Here is a 20,180-nt window from a genome sequence, read left to right on the forward strand (position 1 = left end):
AAACATCTCATGGATTGAGGCTATGACTTAGTAATTTTCAGACTCGGTTGTCTCTCTGAGCAAACAGCACTTTGCTGCAAGCTGTTCTTTCCTCACTTTTCTTCCGGTGATAATCCTACCATAAAGCCTCTAGATTAAAATGCTGTTTTTCTCCCATACAAATAGACTCAGCCAATCACTGAGTTACTAGGTTGCACAAAATAACTACAAGACAAATACAGTGCAGGGGAACTGGAAAGTTAATGCACTTTTCCCACTGGTTCCCTATTTCTTTAACGAATCTCCAATTGCAATGGGCAAAGCAAATTCCTATGTGTGCAGGTACAGTGCTGACTGCTTATTTTCAGATACTTGGCTAAAGTCTGAACTCAGAGTTCAGTCAGATATTGCACATATTCCACATTCAAAGATTATAAAAGAATCACCAAATACTAGCGAAGCAAAACAATTTTGGTACTCCAAAATAGGTGTGGTACCTCTGAGCATCTATGTACTCATATTCACTCTGATAAGGTCTTCTTAAAGAGGTCCATTTTTTAAAAAACAGACACAAAAGCAAAATAGTATTTATTTGTGGGATTTTGGAGAGCAATAGAAATCCCTAACTCTGCTGGATTTTACTATTTTTTAGGACCAATCAAGCACAATCCTAGTGAACACTTAAACATGTACTTTAGTGAAACCCTTCTTCTGAAATAGGTCATTAATCACTGTACTCTGCATGCAGTCTTTAATCTCACAGGACGGAAGTGCATTTGACAAACAATCTATATTTCAATGAAACGAAATACCAGAGATAAAATAGCCACTGTTGGACTATCTATGGTAAGCATACAAAATATGAATGTGTGAGTTCTACAAAGTTGTATTGTCTCTTATTTTTGGCACTGAAGAAACATACATATCTATATATTCTTTACCTTTAACATAGTGAATTCATATGGCTGATAACCTTTAAAACTTTCATGGATAGCTGCCATGGTGTGTGACGTTTTTTCCCAAAAATGAAGAAGCGTTGTCTGTAAGGGAGGGTAAAATTTCAATACAATGTTAAACACCAGTTTGCTTTTAATGCAAGTTTTACCCCACTCTCCCCTTGTTAGTTGTATTAATAGTTGTGCTGTATCTGCATATTGTCATAGTAACCTCTTTTGAAAATGCATATTAACAGGAAATCTTTCTTTTAAGAGGTCAACATTTTCTTTGGATACCTGATATGTTGTTAATACATGAGAAAGGAGGTTGCATCTGCTTGCTCCCAAAAGATCCACTTTTTGGCAGACATCAGTCTTCAGTTTGTCAAAGTTGAGTTTTGCATGCCGCACTTGAGCTTGAACCTTCAATCAAAGGGACAATTGTTTATGTAGTGAGACAATTTTTTTCATTTTTCTACCGCAACTTCTTCAAAAAGCAAACTAATAAAACTTTTAAGAAAATCAGACAACCGAACAGCCTCACTTAAAAATTTATATGTAAGTTTATTATAGCATCGATCTCACAGAAATCAAGACGTGGCAGGCTAGAATATATTAGTTCTTACTATTTTCCATATTCTACATTACCGTTCTTATTCTGTATTAAGTGAATAAATTGTCTTCTATCCCCATACATAAGATGAATATATACTGAGAAGATAATAATTAGACAACATACTCATTTTGGTGTCTTCTTACAGAAATTTCAATTTAAAGCCCGATCAACAAATGTGTTTACTACATAATACACATGCATACACAGGCATCTATAAGCCCTCTAGTAAGAAAAATACTGCATTGATAAACTATAAAGTCATCAATCTGCAGCTCTTGTTTACGGTAGAGCACTGCAACTACTCTGAACTGCCACAAAAGTTCTTTCATTGACATTTTTCTTATAAAATGCTATTCTTATTTATTACTGCTTTAAGAGATATATGAAGGCCCCTTTTCTTATGGACAAACAACTTCAGTTTCAGTTTCAAAGCCTTTTATAGTTTTCAAACCATTCTTTTACCATCTGTTAGGTATATACAAGGCACTCGATTGAACAAGCCACACGTTTGACAACTAGTATTCTCATTGTTAGATACCAGCATAGAAAGTTATGTACTGTTTTGTGTCCAGGATGCCCCATTTTTATGACAGCTTTGTATACATACTATCCTAAATATTTTATTAACAGAAAAATGTGCATACATCTCTTCGTAGTTTTTTTTCCAAAAAACAGAAAATGATCAAACACAAAATCTGATGGTTTTCCTATACTCTCTCACAGTTAGAATAGAAAGCTACCCTCCAAAAAGTTTCACAGTGAAAAAAAAAATCAATGCATGCAAATTAAATACGTTACTGGCCCAACTCAAGAGAAAGTACATGTATTTTGTTCAAAATACACAGACTCAATCAAGTAAGTCAAGATCCAACAAACTTGTGTGCCCCTGGTCCTCAGAAGTGAATCCAGAGCTGTGCAGTAAATACTCATGCTGTCTGCACTGTAAGGACAGATACATACCTCAAAACGCAATTCAAAGCAGTAGGGTTGTTGTATTTCTAACCTATTTTTCCTAAACTCATTTACAGTGTATGCGAATTTCAACCAGGCAGAAAATCAGCAACAGGTCTGCATCACAAATTCTTCAGATGACCCATTCACACAAATTGTGGCAATGTCTCAAGTTGCTGTGAGCATGGTGACTCTTTTTCACCAAACTCATTAGATCAGCTGAGCATTAGTAATATAGTAGAGTGGCACATGCCATAAGTCCGAGTTCTCCGTAAGGAATGAACTACCATAATTCAAAAGCACTGACAAATGCAGCATTCTCACAGGTGGGATTTTGCATGTGGAAAAAGACGGCATGTCTTGGAAAATCTGCCTTTTTTATTTTTTTTTAAATAAGAAACGTCAGTGATATTTTACCTTTATAAAATAAGATTGTGGTTAGTGCATTCATCTAGGAGGGGAAATCTTGCACATCAGTTCCTATTCACAGGCTACCTCTGTATTTTACACCAAACAAGTAACAAACCCTGAGTGGCAGTGTTAACAACTAAATCCTACATTTCTCCAAACTTTACCAATACTCCAATCAGTAGCCTTCAGTATCTTAGTGATTACTTGTGCTATTGTTGCTGCGTATTGGAAGAGCATCACACTGAAAGGGGTCTCCATAGCTGGAAGAGTTCTTTGGTAGTTAGGATACATTTTGGTGAGGTGAAGACAAATTTGAACTCCCTCAGGAAAGAGGAAATTGCAACTGTGACTTTCACTCCTCCGGCAAGTCCTCTGAATGCTAAGCTACGACATAAAAGGAAGGACCAACGACTGCCGAGATATTCCCCTAAAGAGCAACCATGTTTTGTGAAAAGCTTTATCCAGTCACAACTGCATTGGCAGGCTCTGAGAGTGCCCCTTAGTTTGGGATCTTGACTTTGGGATCCTTTGACTTCACACTGCTTCTTTCAGCTTGTGGGTCTCAGCCTGGCTGAAATATGACCAATGCACCATGCTATTTGTGCTAGGAGAATACTGATCACATGCAGAATTTTCTAGTCAAAACAGCAGGTGGGTAAAGAGCTCATCTGCCTCCAAGATTAGGCAGCAACAGAGAAGGATGTGAGCAGTTCCTAGTGGAAGGAGTGGGGAGCCTTGGATTGCAGTGCCGGATAACACACCTATGTCCTGCATCAGATCCTCAAATCCCTTTTTTGTTTCAGCTCTGAGCGTCTGAGAACATGGATTTAGAATTTTGAGTCTAAAAAGGAGAATAGGAGAATTGTAGAGAAAATTGTAAGCTTGTGCAAAAAGAAACTTTTAACTGATGTCCAAATACGAGAGTAAGGACATCTTTAGCTAGTAAAAACTGCTACAAAAGGCAGGCATTTTTAAGAAGATATGTTGTAGAGCTTTGAGAAACCCAGAAAGACTTAAGACTAAATTCTCAATTACACCTATGTGAAGGACTAAATTCTAATCTCAGTTACAGACATGAAAATCCAGGGAAACTCACCTGATGTCAGTGCAATTGCATCAAGTATAAAACTATATTTTATAAAGGTACACCAAGATCAGAATCTTTTCCTATTCAGTATATGATAGCACTGTTTTTGTGAAAACACAGAAAAAACAACTGTGCATACTTTGCATACTTATAGTCCAAAAGAACAAAGAATATTAGTTCTGGGCAATCTAAATATTGTGTCAGACTGAATTTGGGTCTACTCAAATGTACCTTATGTTTCCAATTCATTAGAAGAAAAAAAAAATCATAAAACAAAAAAACCTGTAAAAGTTTCCAATTGAGTGAAAGATTAGAAAACTTCCACATAAGATGCTCTTTTCTTCCCTTTGTAGCACATATCACTTTATTTTCTGCTAGGTAGCACCTTCTAGCATACAGCCTCCAGAGAGATTTAGCATGAAACAACAATGTAACATGTATCTTAATGTGCAATTACTGTCTCTTTTAAAAACGAACATTTATAAAAAGAAATAGATGATCCACTCAACCCAATGTGGACTACAAGCCCGTATGTCTGATATGTCAATGCAGATACTTAATGCAGTGCTGTGTTACGGATGCCTCAATTTTTCTTGCCAACCAGGGAAGAGATACTACTATGAGAACTATTAAATTAACGATGTTATTCAGCATTTTGATACAATGAACGTTTGCTAAGCAGTATTCTCTATTTTACAGCAGCAGTGCAGGACAGCCAAGAAAGAACACTGCATAATATATCAGCATGATCTTTTGCCTTTTATGTGAGCCTATAAATGCATTTTCGATTCAAATTACTATTAAACATCTTTTAAGATTACTTGTAGCTTCACAAATTAAGTTTAAAACCTTTATGCTTATGAATCATAATCTACTTAATCCCACACAAATTATCAGACTGAACCTTTGGTTTTCTGCGCAAGGGAACGCTGATGTAATACATACTAATCTTCTCCTTTCTCAGCAATTACTCTTTAATACATGACAGACAAAAGGACCTCATTGTGGCCTCAGTCCTACAAATTTTTATGCATATATGTAACTTCATTAAAGCTGAACACATAAAATTTCATCAAAATCCTGGTCTGAAGAGTGTTAGGATTCTACTGGCTGTTAGAGAATTGCATTGATCCAAATGTGACAAACATTTGAAAGAGGCAGCTCCTAAGCATCTGAGCAAAGTTTAGTTGCTAGTTTCACTCTACAGCTTTGAATTTTGAATTTTATACTGTACAAGTAAATCTCATCATGGTATAGCTGACAAAAAAAGAAAAAGGATACTGCTCTCAATCTTTTTCTTCTTCCTAGCATCAACCTGCTGGAGAAACTAATTTTAATCCCTCAAATACAAATATCAAAATACTATATTTAAGAGACAGAATTCTTTACAGAGAGGACATAATAAAACACAAATTTGATGAGCAATATTTTATCAAATCAATAGCTTAAATAAATATAAGAAGCCAGATAAAACTCAAATAGTCTTAAAAGACAAAAAATTAATGATAAGATCCTAAGCCCTGAGGCTTGAAAGTCAGACTCCTGTATGTTTGATTATAAGGGCCAGTATTTGCAAACGCAGGTTCCTAAACCCATATGCAAACACAAAAGTCCCAGTCTTCAAGGCTACTAACATCAAAAAAAAAAAAAAAAAAAAAAAAAAAAAAAAAAAAAAAGTTCAGGCTCAATCAAAAAACCTGTTCAGTGCATTTGGTAACTAAAATATGGATTCATCATGTATTTTCAAGCAACTTTTATGTCCTCCCTAATATTTCTGTGTTATTATTTCCTTTTAGTATACTATAAAATACACACTTCATTTTCAGTAGTAGCTCAATTTCAGGGATGATTCAGCTAGTGAAGAGTCACCTCCAAAATGAACCTACATAGGATAAATGGCACTAACTCATTTTTAATATAGTATACTTTTGTCTCAGCATTTCCAACATAGAAGCAGAAACAGATGCTTCCCGTTTAGTTTGTCACCCAGCTTCTCACTTACTTGATCCAAAAAGTATGCAGTGTGTGCATAAGGTGGGAGGGGGTTAAGTAAATCAAGAGGGGAAAAACGTCTGGAATATAGCAAATTTTCCTATTGGGGGTTCTGGGTAAACTCTACCAGCAGATGAAATCAGCACAAATCTCTGCATTAAATAAGTACAGCACCTTTCTGGCAAAAATAAATATTGGAAAGACTACACGAAACTTAAACGCAAACTGAGTAGATTTTACTTGGAGGACAAACTGTTTTATCATATATGTTGCAGAAAGTAGAAGGAATCAGATTCGCAGTTCCTGAAAACTGTAATAACCAGACGAAAGCTATGAAGTTATGACAAGGAGTACCAATTACACGATTACTCTGATATATACAATTGATTTTTAATTCAAGATTGATGCGTGCTAGTCTGAAAACAGAAAAGATAGTGGTTTCTATGCAAAATAAAGCCTAAAATTAAACCGCTCCATGCGCAACATAAGGACTTCCAGAGTCTTGCACAGTACTAAACCTGATTCCAGTATGTTTTGGTATGTTCTGCATTTTGCCAGCTATACTTTGACTCAACTACTCCCTTGACTTGAAATAGGATTTATTTTATCTATAAAGCTCTGTTCCATGAAGTTGCAGGAATAACATATAAAAACAATAGTTAAATATGAGATAAGATACCTTTGTTTGTATATGTTAGACCTAGTTTTTAAAATATTTATTTATGATCTGATAAGAAACATTGATAAAAATTTACTTTAGGAAGTAAAATTTATAATGTGAGAAATACCTAGATAAAAAGGAAAGCTATGCAGACAGTACAATAGATCCAAATAAAATCTCTCAGTTTTGAAGCTCAGTTGTATGTCAGATTTGTTCAAGAAATGAAATTCTATTATTGAAAGAGACAATATAAATTTAAATAACCTAGAAGAGAGTGCTTAACAAGTTCCAATGGTACATTTCAGTCCAGAATGGTGAACTTGGGAATTATGACCGTCTGTGGTTGTGCACACATCTCCACATACCTCATCCTATTAAATTTGATTAAGCAAATTTGCAACCATGTTGCAATTCATACAAAAGACTTAATTACCACTGCATGTCTACTTTTCTTTTCCTTGAAAGCAACAAAAGTATGATCTGCCTTTTTGTCACAAAAGAACAACAGTGAATACATATTTAAAAGAAGTATTTTCCAGCATTGAGAAGAAAAACTCTAGATATGTTTGCTGTACGGACAGTCTTATTTCTCCTATTCCTATGCAGGACTAGCTAGCAGGGTGGAATTGTTACCGAAATGCCATTCTTTAAGACTACAAAGAAATGCAGCTTAATATGCATTAGTGCAACAGTAGCAGCATTTCACTGTATTTACTGGGATCAGGTTAGATACTGGAACAATCACGTTTCTCTATCAAACAACTAGATCTGAAACATTAACTGTCTATAAACAGAATGATCATAGTCTTCAACACATGCTGGTAAAAGTTTTATTTTTCCTTTAGTTCACAACAGTTTTTGTTTCTAGTCAGAACAATGAAATCTGCATGCTTTTAACATGCATTTTACTCTGCTTATACTATGACAAAACTGTCTAGAAAAAAACTAGTAAAATATCACACTGTAACTGAAATTTTATTCCTCCAAATGCAGTGGCTATTCATGTAAACTTTGTCATTGACACCAGCTGTCAGCTATTTTCAGTGTTACTGTATTTGAACTGTATGAGCTTAGAGTAATTCTTACACTTAAGTTTTCCATCTCACAAAATGAGCTTATTTATTCAAAACCAGGATTTTTACCCACCTCTGTAATCAGAATGTGAAACATAACAGCTGTAATAATTTTAATTCATGCATAAGAACAATAGCCTCTGATGATAATTCACATTTTCATTTGAATATGTGAATATTCCCTTTGATTTCAATGGCATTGCTCATTACTATTATTTAACATTTGCTTTGTGGCAGTTATCAAAGGTTTCAATGAAACTGGGCCCCACTGTACTAGACGTTGAAAAGCACTGAATAAATTACAGACCTGTCCCAGAGTTATGGAATATGTAAATACAGGTCTAAGGGTTTTTTTCTCTAGCACTAAGCATGGATGGCACCCATGCGAGCACTGTTCCAGCACCACAACCCACCGGCAGGGAGTACCACGCATCTGCACAGGAACCTCAAGAAGCAATTTTCCTGCCTGTCTCCAAAATCACAGAGACAGGCACCTGGCAGCTCAAGCTGAGCACAAAATGCAGAAAGCAGGTAAAGCTCAAGGTCCTTTACAAGGTAGCACCTATTTCTTCTGCTTTCCAACATAGCACAACTAAATATCCCTATCTTGTAAACACGATTATGGTAATGAATAGCCTATACCATTCCTGATTTCTAGAGCATCGGTCTCTGAAAGCTCCACTGCATTATACACATGGGCGCACACACTCAGGTCTGCTACAAACTTTTCCATTGAGCCCACTACCAGCTAAACAGCATTAGAGATGCCACTGGGTGTCTGTACAATACACACACACGAACTTCAGCCTACAGATGTGCTCCTGACATGAGAATTATGACAGTTTGAATGGATTTTTTTTTGTTTCATTGATTTATAATAAAAACATAAACATACCTAGTGTGCAGGTTGGAGTGAAGATAAGACTAAACTCTTCTTAAAATTCCAGATTTTGAGGGGTGCTCTTCCACACTGTATATCAGGTCTTATGGGTAAGGCTATGAGACTTCAAACTCCCCCCTCCATTCTCCTCCTATCTCCTCAGTAAAGGATAATAAAGATGCTATATTTGTGTGCCATACAAGGATTATATGACAGAACTAGGTTTCATATGGACACTTTACACTGATACATGATAACTTTGATACAACAAACATCTCTGAAATTGCATTGCAGCTGATAATGCAATGTAGTATCTAAGGTCCATGAAATTAACAGAAATAAGAGGCAGCTTTTTGTGTCCATCTGTGTCTTGTCTCTGCATTGCACAATATGCTATAGAATAATTGTTTTTTCTTTTTTAAATCAAGAAACTGATCATATTCTGGCAGCTCTTACTTCTGCTTGTAACATACCACACTGCCCCTCGGTACTGAAAAAATTATAATTTGAAAAGAATTTTCAGGAGCTTTTCAGAAAGCTATATATAAGGAACTTCTCTTTGCAAAGTTATATCATTCAGAGCCTAAATGATATACACACAGGATTTTTTTTTTTTAAATCATTACAGTGTCATCTCCCAGAATGGAACAGAACAACTTGAAAAGCTCTTAAGGTTGGATGATAACATTTGGTACTTTAAATCCATTTGTAATTACAACTTTAAATACCCTCTATACCTGGAAAACAAAGTAATCATGTAATAAGGAAAACTTAACATATTTGTGTTGGAATAAGTTTTCACAGTTTTTAAAATACCTGAGATTTGTCATTACTTTTAATAAACCCAATACTTTTAAGGAATATTACAATTCTTTATATTATTTCAAGTAAAACATCTATACTTCATTTACCTTTTGTTGGTATATTAAAAGCACTTCATTAAAACATGCAGGTATTTGTAGGTAATAAACTTTGAAAATTCAGGAAGCACCAAAAAGGAGCCATTATTTTCTGTGACTCTGCAATTTTCAGTTTGAATATGGTTAAATGGCATGGCTCAAAGTTGTCTTTAAAATTGCAGTCACTATTTTGGTTCAATTTTTGCCAGATTTTTTTCCTTACACATAACGGAATTACTGTTCCTTTGGTCATTCATACCTGATCCAGCTTTGTGGATCTGAAAGTCTTCCTAGGTGGAGGCCATGTACTTGGATATAGAGTTTAAGGCCAGAACAGATCATTAAATTTACATCGTAAAATATTACTCCTATAATGACTTCCAGAAAGACCTCACAGGTAGACTCCATCTGCCTAGCTCGGATGCTGACATCTGCATTGTTACCTTGTGATTATTTTTTGTTGATGAAGATCTGCCAAACATAAACAATCAACTTTACAGTTTGATTTATCTCACTATAGAAGTGCCTCTTTCTCTCCATTGACTATAAAGAGAATCTTTGCTGACTAGATTAAGTGCAGACATCTACAACCACTGATGTCTGAAGTTAGGGGTGATGAATCCTAAGCAGAGTGATGTCCATAAAATAACCAACTTCCTGTTAATAATAACCTCAACCTATTTAAATGTGCACCTTTTTCCTATTTGTATTCATTTAGCATGAACTTCCAAGCAAGGACTACATAACTTCCAATGAGCAGACCAAAGTGCCTTTCATTATTTGGTGTTTTTTCTCTTTGCAGCAATCCACATACCATGGTCAACTCAACTCTGTATCTTCTCTTTGATAAATAAGATAGATTGACCTTGAAACATTTCATCTTATTTGATTTCCCATCGTCCTCAAATTACCTCTTGCCCTCCTCTTCTTCCAGTTTTCAAACTAGAGATGTGGACTGCCACCTATACTGACACAGACTGTATTAGTTTCCTAGAGACTCCTGCCACTGGCTGACAGCTAAGATATTTCTTTACAGAAAGCCTTGACAAAAACTATTTCAGAAACCTTGCATATACAGCAGCGGAGCTGTGATTAGCAATCTGCCACCTGAGAGGAGAAAAGAATATACAGGAGAGATGGATTTCTCCTAAATCCAGAACTCAACATATGCTGTCATGTTGTTAAAATCACTTATCACTGGACATACTGCCACTGTGCTGGGGATACAAACACATCCCAGACAAGCCACAATTTCCTTTCTCCATTTGCTTTTTTGACTGAAGAGCTTTTCTTTTTTCCTGCCTATATAACTTTGTGCTAATTTATATCCCTGCCTTTAACCTCTCAGTATTCTTGCTCAGATGCAAATCTTTTCCTTCTCGTTTTCATATCCATGTCACCTGGTAAGCTGCCAGTGATTTCTCTTATGGTAAGCTACCTGGGACAAAGACAAAGCTACATTAAAAAGCAAAGTGTTCAGTGAGCATTGCTTTATTTTTTTTTTTCCTTTAACAATAACATAGAAGTTCAAGATTACAAAAGATGTTACTAAGTACATTCTCAGATAGTCATTGCTATTTTTATCTCAAGAGTGGATTTTTTAAAAATATCATATTTACAAAACAGCCAGGTCATGGAAATGTACCATCACTTCTTCGTGGATTATATTCATTGGGATATGAAATTTGCTCTTTGTGTCACATTTATGTCAAACTTCCCTCTTAAGTTTTTCAGTATTCAGCTTGTAAAAATTTTATTGCCTTGAGTCTGTTGGCTCTCATGCCATGTAACTTCAGCCTGGCAGTAATGACTAAACTGTGGTCGTTACTGCTTACTTCATAACTCTTGACAGTCAGCAGATGTGAGCAATTTTCTGACCTCTGTGAGGATTTAAGACTATGGCTGGCTTGAATATTCTTCCTTTTCTTCAAAAGCAAAGGAGCTTGTACCATCTTCTTGATAAAATCAATGACGGCTATCACAGAAACTGAATCCTGCCAAGTAGCATTCCCTCTCTCCTTTATGCACATGTATCTTGCTCCTTTTTCTCTGTTCCCTCTTCCACCTCCTAACTTCTTTCCTGGCCCTGTGTTGACTCCTGCTGCTTCACTCTGTACCTTTTCCAACTGTCTTGTGTCTGCTTAGAGATCGGGAAAAACTAGAACCTCCTCACACATTATGCAGGTGATACCATGAATATTATACAATAGCATAAATTTTTTTTTTCATATATGCATAGTGTTCCCCCAGCCATAGCCAGCTTGGATCTGCAAGAGCATATCAGCTCAGGCTTAGCTTTGGGGGAAAAAGCTGTATTACTCTGGAAGAAGAAAAAAGCAGATCAGCACAAATTATATGATCACAGATGTAAAATAGCTTTTGTAAAAGAATGATAGATGAGGATTGTGATCCTAAGAGTATGATTACTCTTACAGAAGGAACATGATAGAAGTCCATCAAACCACGCATGTTGGTGAAGACCATACTTTGTCCAATACAAGAACTAGAGGGCATCATATAGAACTAGCAGTTTGAACTCAATGCAAAATGCAGTGAATCCTCATGTAACACCTGCATTAGCAGGGGCACTCTCTGATCACACAGTGATAGGTTGTGAGGGCCAGAATTTACACTGGTTCAAAAAGCAACTGGACAATTTTACAAAAAAACAACTCCCGAAGTGTTATGATGCCTCCACTGCTCAAAATATTGCAAGAAAATCTTATTATATATTTGCCCTATGCAATTCCCTGGGTATCTATCACTGGTCACCAACAAAGACAGGTGATGGATTAGATGGACTTCTATTTGATCTACTGTATTACCCTTAAGGACAGGGTAACCCTATGGTATGTTCCCAGGTCAAGGAGGGTTTGTGAGCAAGGCGCAGTGCTGGACACAAACTGGTTCTATGTCTTCTCATGGTGCTGCTGAAAGCTGTTCTGTGACATATGGCAGCACAGACTTATTAAATAAGCCTTTCCAAAAAGCCAGCAATTTCTTTTTTCCTGCTGCAATATCTGTGTAATATAGCAGATTTTCCATTATCAAAATTCAAAACCAAGTTGAATTACAGAATTTTGTAACTTTTAAGAGGACTTACTTTCAATTGCCAGGGTGTATTCAAGCATTGCCTATGCCCAAACATGCCTAAGTAATACAAACCATGTAGAAATGCCTTCATACAATATACGAGAGCATGCAAGTTTTGCATTCATACAAATCCATTCATAGGAAGGGGTGTGTGTGCACAATTTTCAGATGCTACGATGTTTCAACAAATCATAACTGCAGTATAGAGAGAAGCTCAGACTTGGTATTTCACTTTCACAACATTTTGAACCTTCACAGGCAGAGTTGAGGTTTGAAAACAGATTGCCAAAACCTACAGAAACCAACCGGACCCATCCAGCTTAGCTTCCATTGCCCACACATACAGGCTGCCCTCCTCTCTTCCTGTTCAAGTCCTAGAGAGTTATCTGCCACGTGAAATTTTTACTCATGATATTTAAGAGAGGAGTGGTACCCTGAACCATGTTATTGTCTACATGAATCCTATGGAAGAACGTGTATAGCTAAATTACTTTCTCAAAAACAAAGAAGGAGGGGAAATAGTAGCCTGCTAGAAATAAATATTGCTAAAATAACTCTACTACTGGGTTAGACACTTTAGTCAGACCTTGTCCATCAATCATAGGTACTCTAAATTCAGATACCAAAAGTCCTCCTGTTACTCAATCAACATGGCATTCTAATTGAAGGCATCTCAAGAGAATGAGTTCTTCTCCTTGTCTGTTTAATAGTTCAACTTGAATTTGACATCTTTTCCTCCCTACTACTATGGTAGTCTGAGATCTAGATTCAAGTCCTCATATCAGAAAATGTCATTTTATTTTTTCTTCTCTTTGCATCCAAATTGAAATTTTCAGGGCATAGGTGAGCTTGTTATGCGACTCTGGGGCCCTTTTGGACAGGGAGATGGAGACAGTGAATAAGCTGGAATTAGGTAAAGGAATGAGAACAGCTCAGGTGCAGTAAGATTTTCCGCACTGATAGCACTAAGGAACAGTAAACTAGCCTGCAAGATCCTCTTTGCAAGTAGGAAGAATGATTGTATGCTTGAGTGAGATGGATGTAGGAAGTGCTGAGGAAACATCATTGCCAGAGATGCTGCAAACTCTAGCAGAATTAGTGTGGCACAGTCACTCCAAAGAAGCTACCTGAAGGAAGATGACCAGGATGACCAAGTTGCCTTAAATATTTAGTCCCTGGGTGCTCTAAGTCTCCAAAGTATAAAGCCACACTCTTCAGAGTACTAATGTATGAACAGAACTTCTACATTTGAATTTTAGTTTTTTATACTTTTTAACCTCTTTTTGCACAGAATATGATATCCATTAATAACCAAGATTCACTGGTAACACCATGTCACAGAATCACAGAATGGTTGAGCTTGGAAGGGACTTCCGGAGATCATCTAGTCCAACCTTTCTGCTCAAAGCAGGGTCACCTAGGGCACATCTCACAGGACCATGTCCACGTGGGTTTTGAATATCTCCAGAGAAGGAGACTCCACAACCTCTCTGGGCAACCTGTGCCAGTGCTCTGTCACTCTCACAATAAAGAAATTCCTCCTCATATTCAGGTATATGCATATCTGTTGTACGTAAGCCTATAGACTGTTATTGCTCCAGTTTGACAGTGATAAACACACTTAAGCTATAATATTACTTGAATTCACTATGCTGTTAAATAGAAAAATAAATATAAAAGAGCTACTTGGGGTTTTCTGGATAGTGTTTAATGAATCAGTAAGTATCTCTCTATTTCCCTCGCAATAACTATATATACATATATATTTATCCAGATAAAAATTCAGAAAGGTTTTACATATTACATTAAAAAAAAAAAAAAAAACTTTCTGTAGTGCTCTTCAGACCTCACATTGTGCTACCACAGAAGAAACAAAAACAAGACATTTGAAACTCAAACAGGGTTCCTGTTTGGAATACCCCTAAACAGAAATGAAATGGCATGGTAGCTCATGTATTTTTTCTTTTCAGAATGGTACTTTTTTAAATTGTATCTTTAATTTGGTTTTATTAGCTGAAAGAGAAAAAACAAATATAGTGCCTTCATAATTATTCAAATCCTATATAATATATAACTGAACAGCAAAGGTCTTGTGAAGTAAAAGCAGATGGACTACATTATGAATGTGCCCAGGCATTTTAGGAAAGTCTAAGAAAGAATTCCTGGGCAGTGGTGACCATAGAAAAACTTGATTCTCTTGTGTAAACAATGTTTTCCCCAACAGCTGTATTCCCCTTCCTGTTTATTCTTCTCTCCTGCAGAATTCTCTTGGTTTGGTCACATCTGTATTTCATTTATTTTTAAAAATATTTCTTTAGCTATCCTCCTAGCCTTTTCAAATTGTTAAGGCCAGGGGAATTTTCCAAATCTCATTTGTCCTTTCACAACTTATTTTGTTTACATTTTTACACTTCATTTAGGCTCTGAATTCACAAAATGATACACACGAGTTAGTGGCCTTGCCCTCACAGACCAGGTTGCAGAATCAGAATCTCCATGTGAGCCCTGAAAATTGATTAGGCAATCATCATTTCTTTCTCATTTTAAGATCTGAATACAGCAGAATAATTAAGTGAAAACTGTTTGGTTGAATCACTTTTAAAATCTAAAGATTATATTTAATGGTTATGTATTTCTATAATTGGACCTCAAAAATCGCAGGAACCTAAAGTTTGTCACAACACATATGAGAGTATCTTTTTAATACTAGGACTACCAAGTTCAAAAGTAATGTAATAATTATTAGCATTACTATTCACTGAAATCAATTACTGATGTATTTCTGGATTATCTGCTGTATTCTGCTGAAACAGGACAAGTTCTATTAATTATATGATGAACATTTTTAAAAATTATGTTTGCCTCTTCTTGAGATAAACCTAAGTCTGAAATTGCAAAACAATTCAACCTTGTCCATCTTTTTTGCATTTCAGCTAAGTTATGAGAAACAAGGTTTTTCAAAACCATATTGTATCTGTAGCCTAGCACTTAGTTTTATTCTATTTTATAGCCATTTTTGCTGGATATCATTTCAGAGTCTTCTTTCTTAAAAAGAATTGTAGGGATGATGAAGAATCTCTCAAGGGCAAGCAACAATCTCTGGAAGCAAGTATATTCTACAAGCAGTACATCTAAGATGATGTAATCTGTTCCATGAAGCTCGATTCTATTTTTAAGTAGCATCCTTTTATTATGCTTTTAAAAGGGCATCTCCACACACATTGTTACTTCACTTTTAACCCAGTAACAATCATCAGTGATATTTAATATACATGAAATGGCTTCAGAAAACTATTGATTTTATGTTACTGTCTATACTGATTTTTACAAATAGTACTTAAAATGGTAATTTAAGGTTATATGACTATAAAATGTTTATATTGTGGAGAACATTTCTGCTTGAGGCTTGTCAAAAAAGGCTTACCTTTTATAATTTTGTCTTAAAATGCTTGAGCATTTTGTATGTAAACTATCTTGAATAGTTTGGTTTCTTCACTTAATGTTATTGAATTTGACTTAGGAGAACCTGAAAAAAAACATTAAAGCAGAAACTGCATAGAGGCAATATTCTCAGCACTGAAACTCCATCTGCCTTTACAAGGAGAGACAATAACGACAAAGCAAAAAACTATGATTTCTTACAAAGAGTACTTATTTTTGTTTTTCTATATCATGGCTTCCAGGTAAATCATTATATAGACTCACAGATTTAACACCTCCAGAATCATACATTTTCAGATTAAAAAACGATGTTTTAAAAAGAAATGATGTTCTTAGCACTATTCCCTATCAGAATGAAACCCAATATATTCTTGGCAGCACCAGCTTGGCACAACAAGCGATAGATGTAAATGTTGCTTATCATCAAAGTACAACAATATCCTGCTATCTCTTCTGTCACATTGCTGCATGAGGATGTGGGTCTCTGAGTATAGAGAGACACTATCTTACTAATTTTAGAGTACACAGCTACTTGCAGCAAATACTATTGGGTCTTCTAGAATCTCAGCTATTAATCTAACGAGAAGCAGCAATCCAAATCAGCAAAAAGATTGGCTTTTCATTTTGTTTGTTGTTGTTGTTGTTTTAGTTTCAAGGGAAGATTTTGAACGAAGAATGATAAAGATAGATTGTGACAGATTGGATGGAAAGTGATAGATTTTGCCATCTCTCACTACTACTGATAGGTATTATGAAAGTCAGCTTTATTTTTCACACTGTAGTGCCACAAAAAGCTCATACCTAACGTGTGGTCTACCAATGCTACTCATAGGTCTTTCTGACGTTTCCAAGAGCAACAACTACCTTCCAGTCCTAGGCTGCTCTCACACATGCAAAGGCCTACACATTTGTCACCTAAAGGCAAAGATGCTTTAAATTTTCCAGATGAACTTAACCTTGAAAGTTAATGTGAAAGTATTATCTAAGGAGAACTGGAGATGACTGATGTCTACAACATTTTTTTTTAAACCAAAGCTGGTAACCAGTGAATAACATAGCTGGCTGTATGCATGAATCACTTACAGTGCTATTTGCACCTATGGTAGCTGAAAGTATATTGATTATACCACTGTGACTGCAAAGGCCCCAGACATTTTTCTTTAACACGCTGGTATTCTTTGCTGCTTGGAAAATCAAAAAATATTCCTGTTCTTTATCATCTGCAGATGTAATTAGCATTAGTACCTTTTTTTAGTTGAGCTCTTTATTAAAACTAGGACAACACCAACCTCCACAAAAATTAAGAGTGTCATTCTCAATTGAATTCCATTTATTAGACGTACCAAAACACTTGGAAAATATATTACAAATGCACAAATTTGTCCTGGCACAAAAACAGTTTAGTTGATCTTGAAGGTATTTTCCATCCTTATTTTCTATGATTCTTTGCAACTTTGTTTAGAGTCCTGTAGCCAGTTTTCTAAATTCCTGAGTACTTATTATTCTAGCCAATATAAGTTCATTTTTCCATTATTTTTTCAAAAGAAACTGCAACAAACACTTTTGTACAAGCCAGATTACTACATTTAGTGCATTTTTTCTACTAATTTAATAAATTAAATTTAAAAACAACAATGCTATTCTGTGATGTTATTTATAACCCTATATTGTTTACTACTCTTTGTTTTGTTAACCTCTAAATGCCTACTGATTTTTTCATTATTTTACATAGAAACTGAAATTTTCAGGTGTGACTGCCACACCTGTTCTTATTTCAAAGATCAGTATCGTATATGTTTTTTTCCCCTCTCTAGCCTTTTTGCATTTCTTCCTATGTCCATGAGTTTTCAAATTTAGCAGACAATTTTTTTTTTAAAAAAAAACACTCGTATATTTCAGAAGTGCCTTCAGGTTTGCAGAGCTTTTGTAGCTGTGGTGCTAGGTGGGTGGAAGGAGAGCAGCAGGCAATAGTCTAACATGGTAATGCCTCTCCATCATCACATGAAGCAAGGTGTATTCATACCAGGCAGTGCTAACAGGTAAGTGAGGCAGGAGGGGAACATGGCCTCCTAAACCTTCTCTGTAAGACTATGGCAGATATAACTTATCCCATGCTTGCTAAGATCTTCATGTTAACTACCTATACTTCAAGGTTTTCCTTCTGACCTTTCCATCAACTGATTTCTTTAGCACCTCATCATACCCCAACTGTCCATACAAGCTCTAACTTTTTCATCATTATAAATGCTTCTTGTTCATCTTTTTTTCAGCGCTTTTTCCTTTCTCTTGCCAGACTTATCTTTAAAATGTTCTTTAAGTGCATTAATTTCAAATACATAAAGTACTACAACTAGGAAGAACTGTGAGATAAACTGTTCCCACACAGCTCAACGGCAAGCCTCTAAGCTTCCAAAACTGCACACAAAGAAACAGCTAGATATTAAGGGCCCTATAACCGTTTAGCATCTCTGGGGAAAATGGGAATATTCTGACACTTCTCTTCCATAGTAAGATTTATTCCACTTCAACAATACTTCAACAATGAAGTAGTTCAGGCTTCTGCACTGTGGAGTTGGGCCTTTCTAATCTTCTGAAACAAGGAGGCCCAGAACAAACCATGTTCCTACCGTTCCCTACTGCAACTGCATTCTGTCAAGAACCAGCCCTCCTCCATACTGTATCCATCCTACACAAAAAGTGTTTAGCAAACTCTGAAGCATCTGAATGCCACAGAGATGCAGGACTTGCACTGCATTCCAAGCTGATGAATCTCATGGAAGTTACAAAGTTTTATTGCAAACCTACTCCATGCATTATTTTTTTTACCCTTACACAGCTTCAGTCTGTTCCTCTGCCCATCTGAGTTTTGTTTGGTTCGGAGAGAAGCACAGCACCTGGAAACTGGTTCTAGGAAAGCAGCAAGGACTAGACAACAGGGAGAAACTGAGCCCAACCCTCCATATATGCAACTCCCAGTATATCACTGGAGTTCAGCTTGGCTGCGAGATCCCAGTAGGATAACTCTGGGTATTCACCACACTACTTCAGCAAGAGTTCAAAGCTCAGAATGAAGGGGAAGAAGAGGAGAAGAAGGAAGACAGAAGCAAAAAACAAATACAGAAAGGATTAATTTGCTCTGTAAGCATGATATACATCCTGCAATGCAACAGATACAATTTTTCTTACAGTCAGCCTAAGGGTCAGCATATCAGGCAAAACATGAGCTGGAAAAATTAGTTTTGGGAAAAACTGTTACATCCAAGTTCATTAAGAGTTTCTACACTGCAGTGTACAAGCATCAGAGACATCTTAATTAAGTAAAATTGAAGAACAGAACCTCTTCGGTGCTCATGGGAGGCTGCTGCCTGGGGGCATAGCACATTGGCATGTCCCTTCCTAGAAAACTCTTGGAAAACTTACCTGATCTTCAGAACTGTGGGAAGAACATGGCATGGGCCATCAGCAATTGCACTATTTAGTCTGTATTTTTATGACACTACAGCAGAGCTCATGCTAGAGTGTACAGTTACCAGCAGATAAAACAGCCTGGATTTAAGAGCCTTAAAAACATGATCAGTAGTGAAGAATTTGGGGAGAAAAAAAAGGTATTTACTCATTCAAATTCTTTAAAATATCCTAGCATTGCCAAGGCACTGTTTAGATTCTCTCAAGCAGCACTCCAAACTCTGAACTTGGGACAGAAGACTACTACTCTAGAGCTACACTGAAGCCTCCACATAATCTGTTTACAGGGGGAGGGGGGAAATAGCAATTACGGAACTGTATGTGGAAAAGCAAATACTTTTTTTGTTTCCTTGGTTTGACTCAAGTAACTACAATCCTACGTAAATCTTCAAAAAAAAAAAAAATGTATAAAGGTTGTTTTGCAGATTATTGCTGAAAAACACTGTACCACTTTAAAAGTGGCAATATTGTTAGATCTAACACTTTTACATTGATGTCTTGAAGCAGCAGTAGAAACTTGTCTCAAGTACCTCATTGTTTTGAAAGAGAACTACAAAAATGCTTATGTTTTAACTCAGATTTTATCAGCTCTGAAAATACTGACTGAACTATTGATCTTTTAGCCTGAGCTACTTTGAGGGAAGGTATGAAAAACCCATCTGGATTGATTTAACTTTGGTCTCCAAAAGTAAGTTCT

The 20,180-nt window shown here is 36.1% G+C and overlaps 1 protein-coding gene across 5 annotated transcripts in view; it reads right to left on the reverse strand.

Moving 5' to 3' along the window:
- The window catches only part of ICA1 (islet cell autoantigen 1), a 73,744-nt gene that overhangs the window by 28,040 nt on the left and 25,524 nt on the right, over positions 1 to 20,180 (reverse strand). For all 5 annotated transcript variants that reach the window (XM_062569177.1, XM_062569176.1, XM_062569173.1 and 2 more), the window contains 2 exons: positions 1,212 to 1,337; positions 921 to 1,019 (listed from right to left, as the gene is read on the reverse strand). In XM_062569177.1, coding sequence (XP_062425161.1) covers positions 921 to 1,019; positions 1,212 to 1,337 — 225 coding nt within the window. The remainder of the gene's footprint in view (positions 1 to 920; positions 1,020 to 1,211; positions 1,338 to 20,180) is intronic.

This window comes from Rhea pennata, chromosome 2 (assembly GCF_028389875.1).
Source record: "Rhea pennata isolate bPtePen1 chromosome 2, bPtePen1.pri, whole genome shotgun sequence".
Lineage (NCBI taxonomy): Eukaryota > Metazoa > Chordata > Aves > Rheiformes > Rheidae > Rhea > Rhea pennata.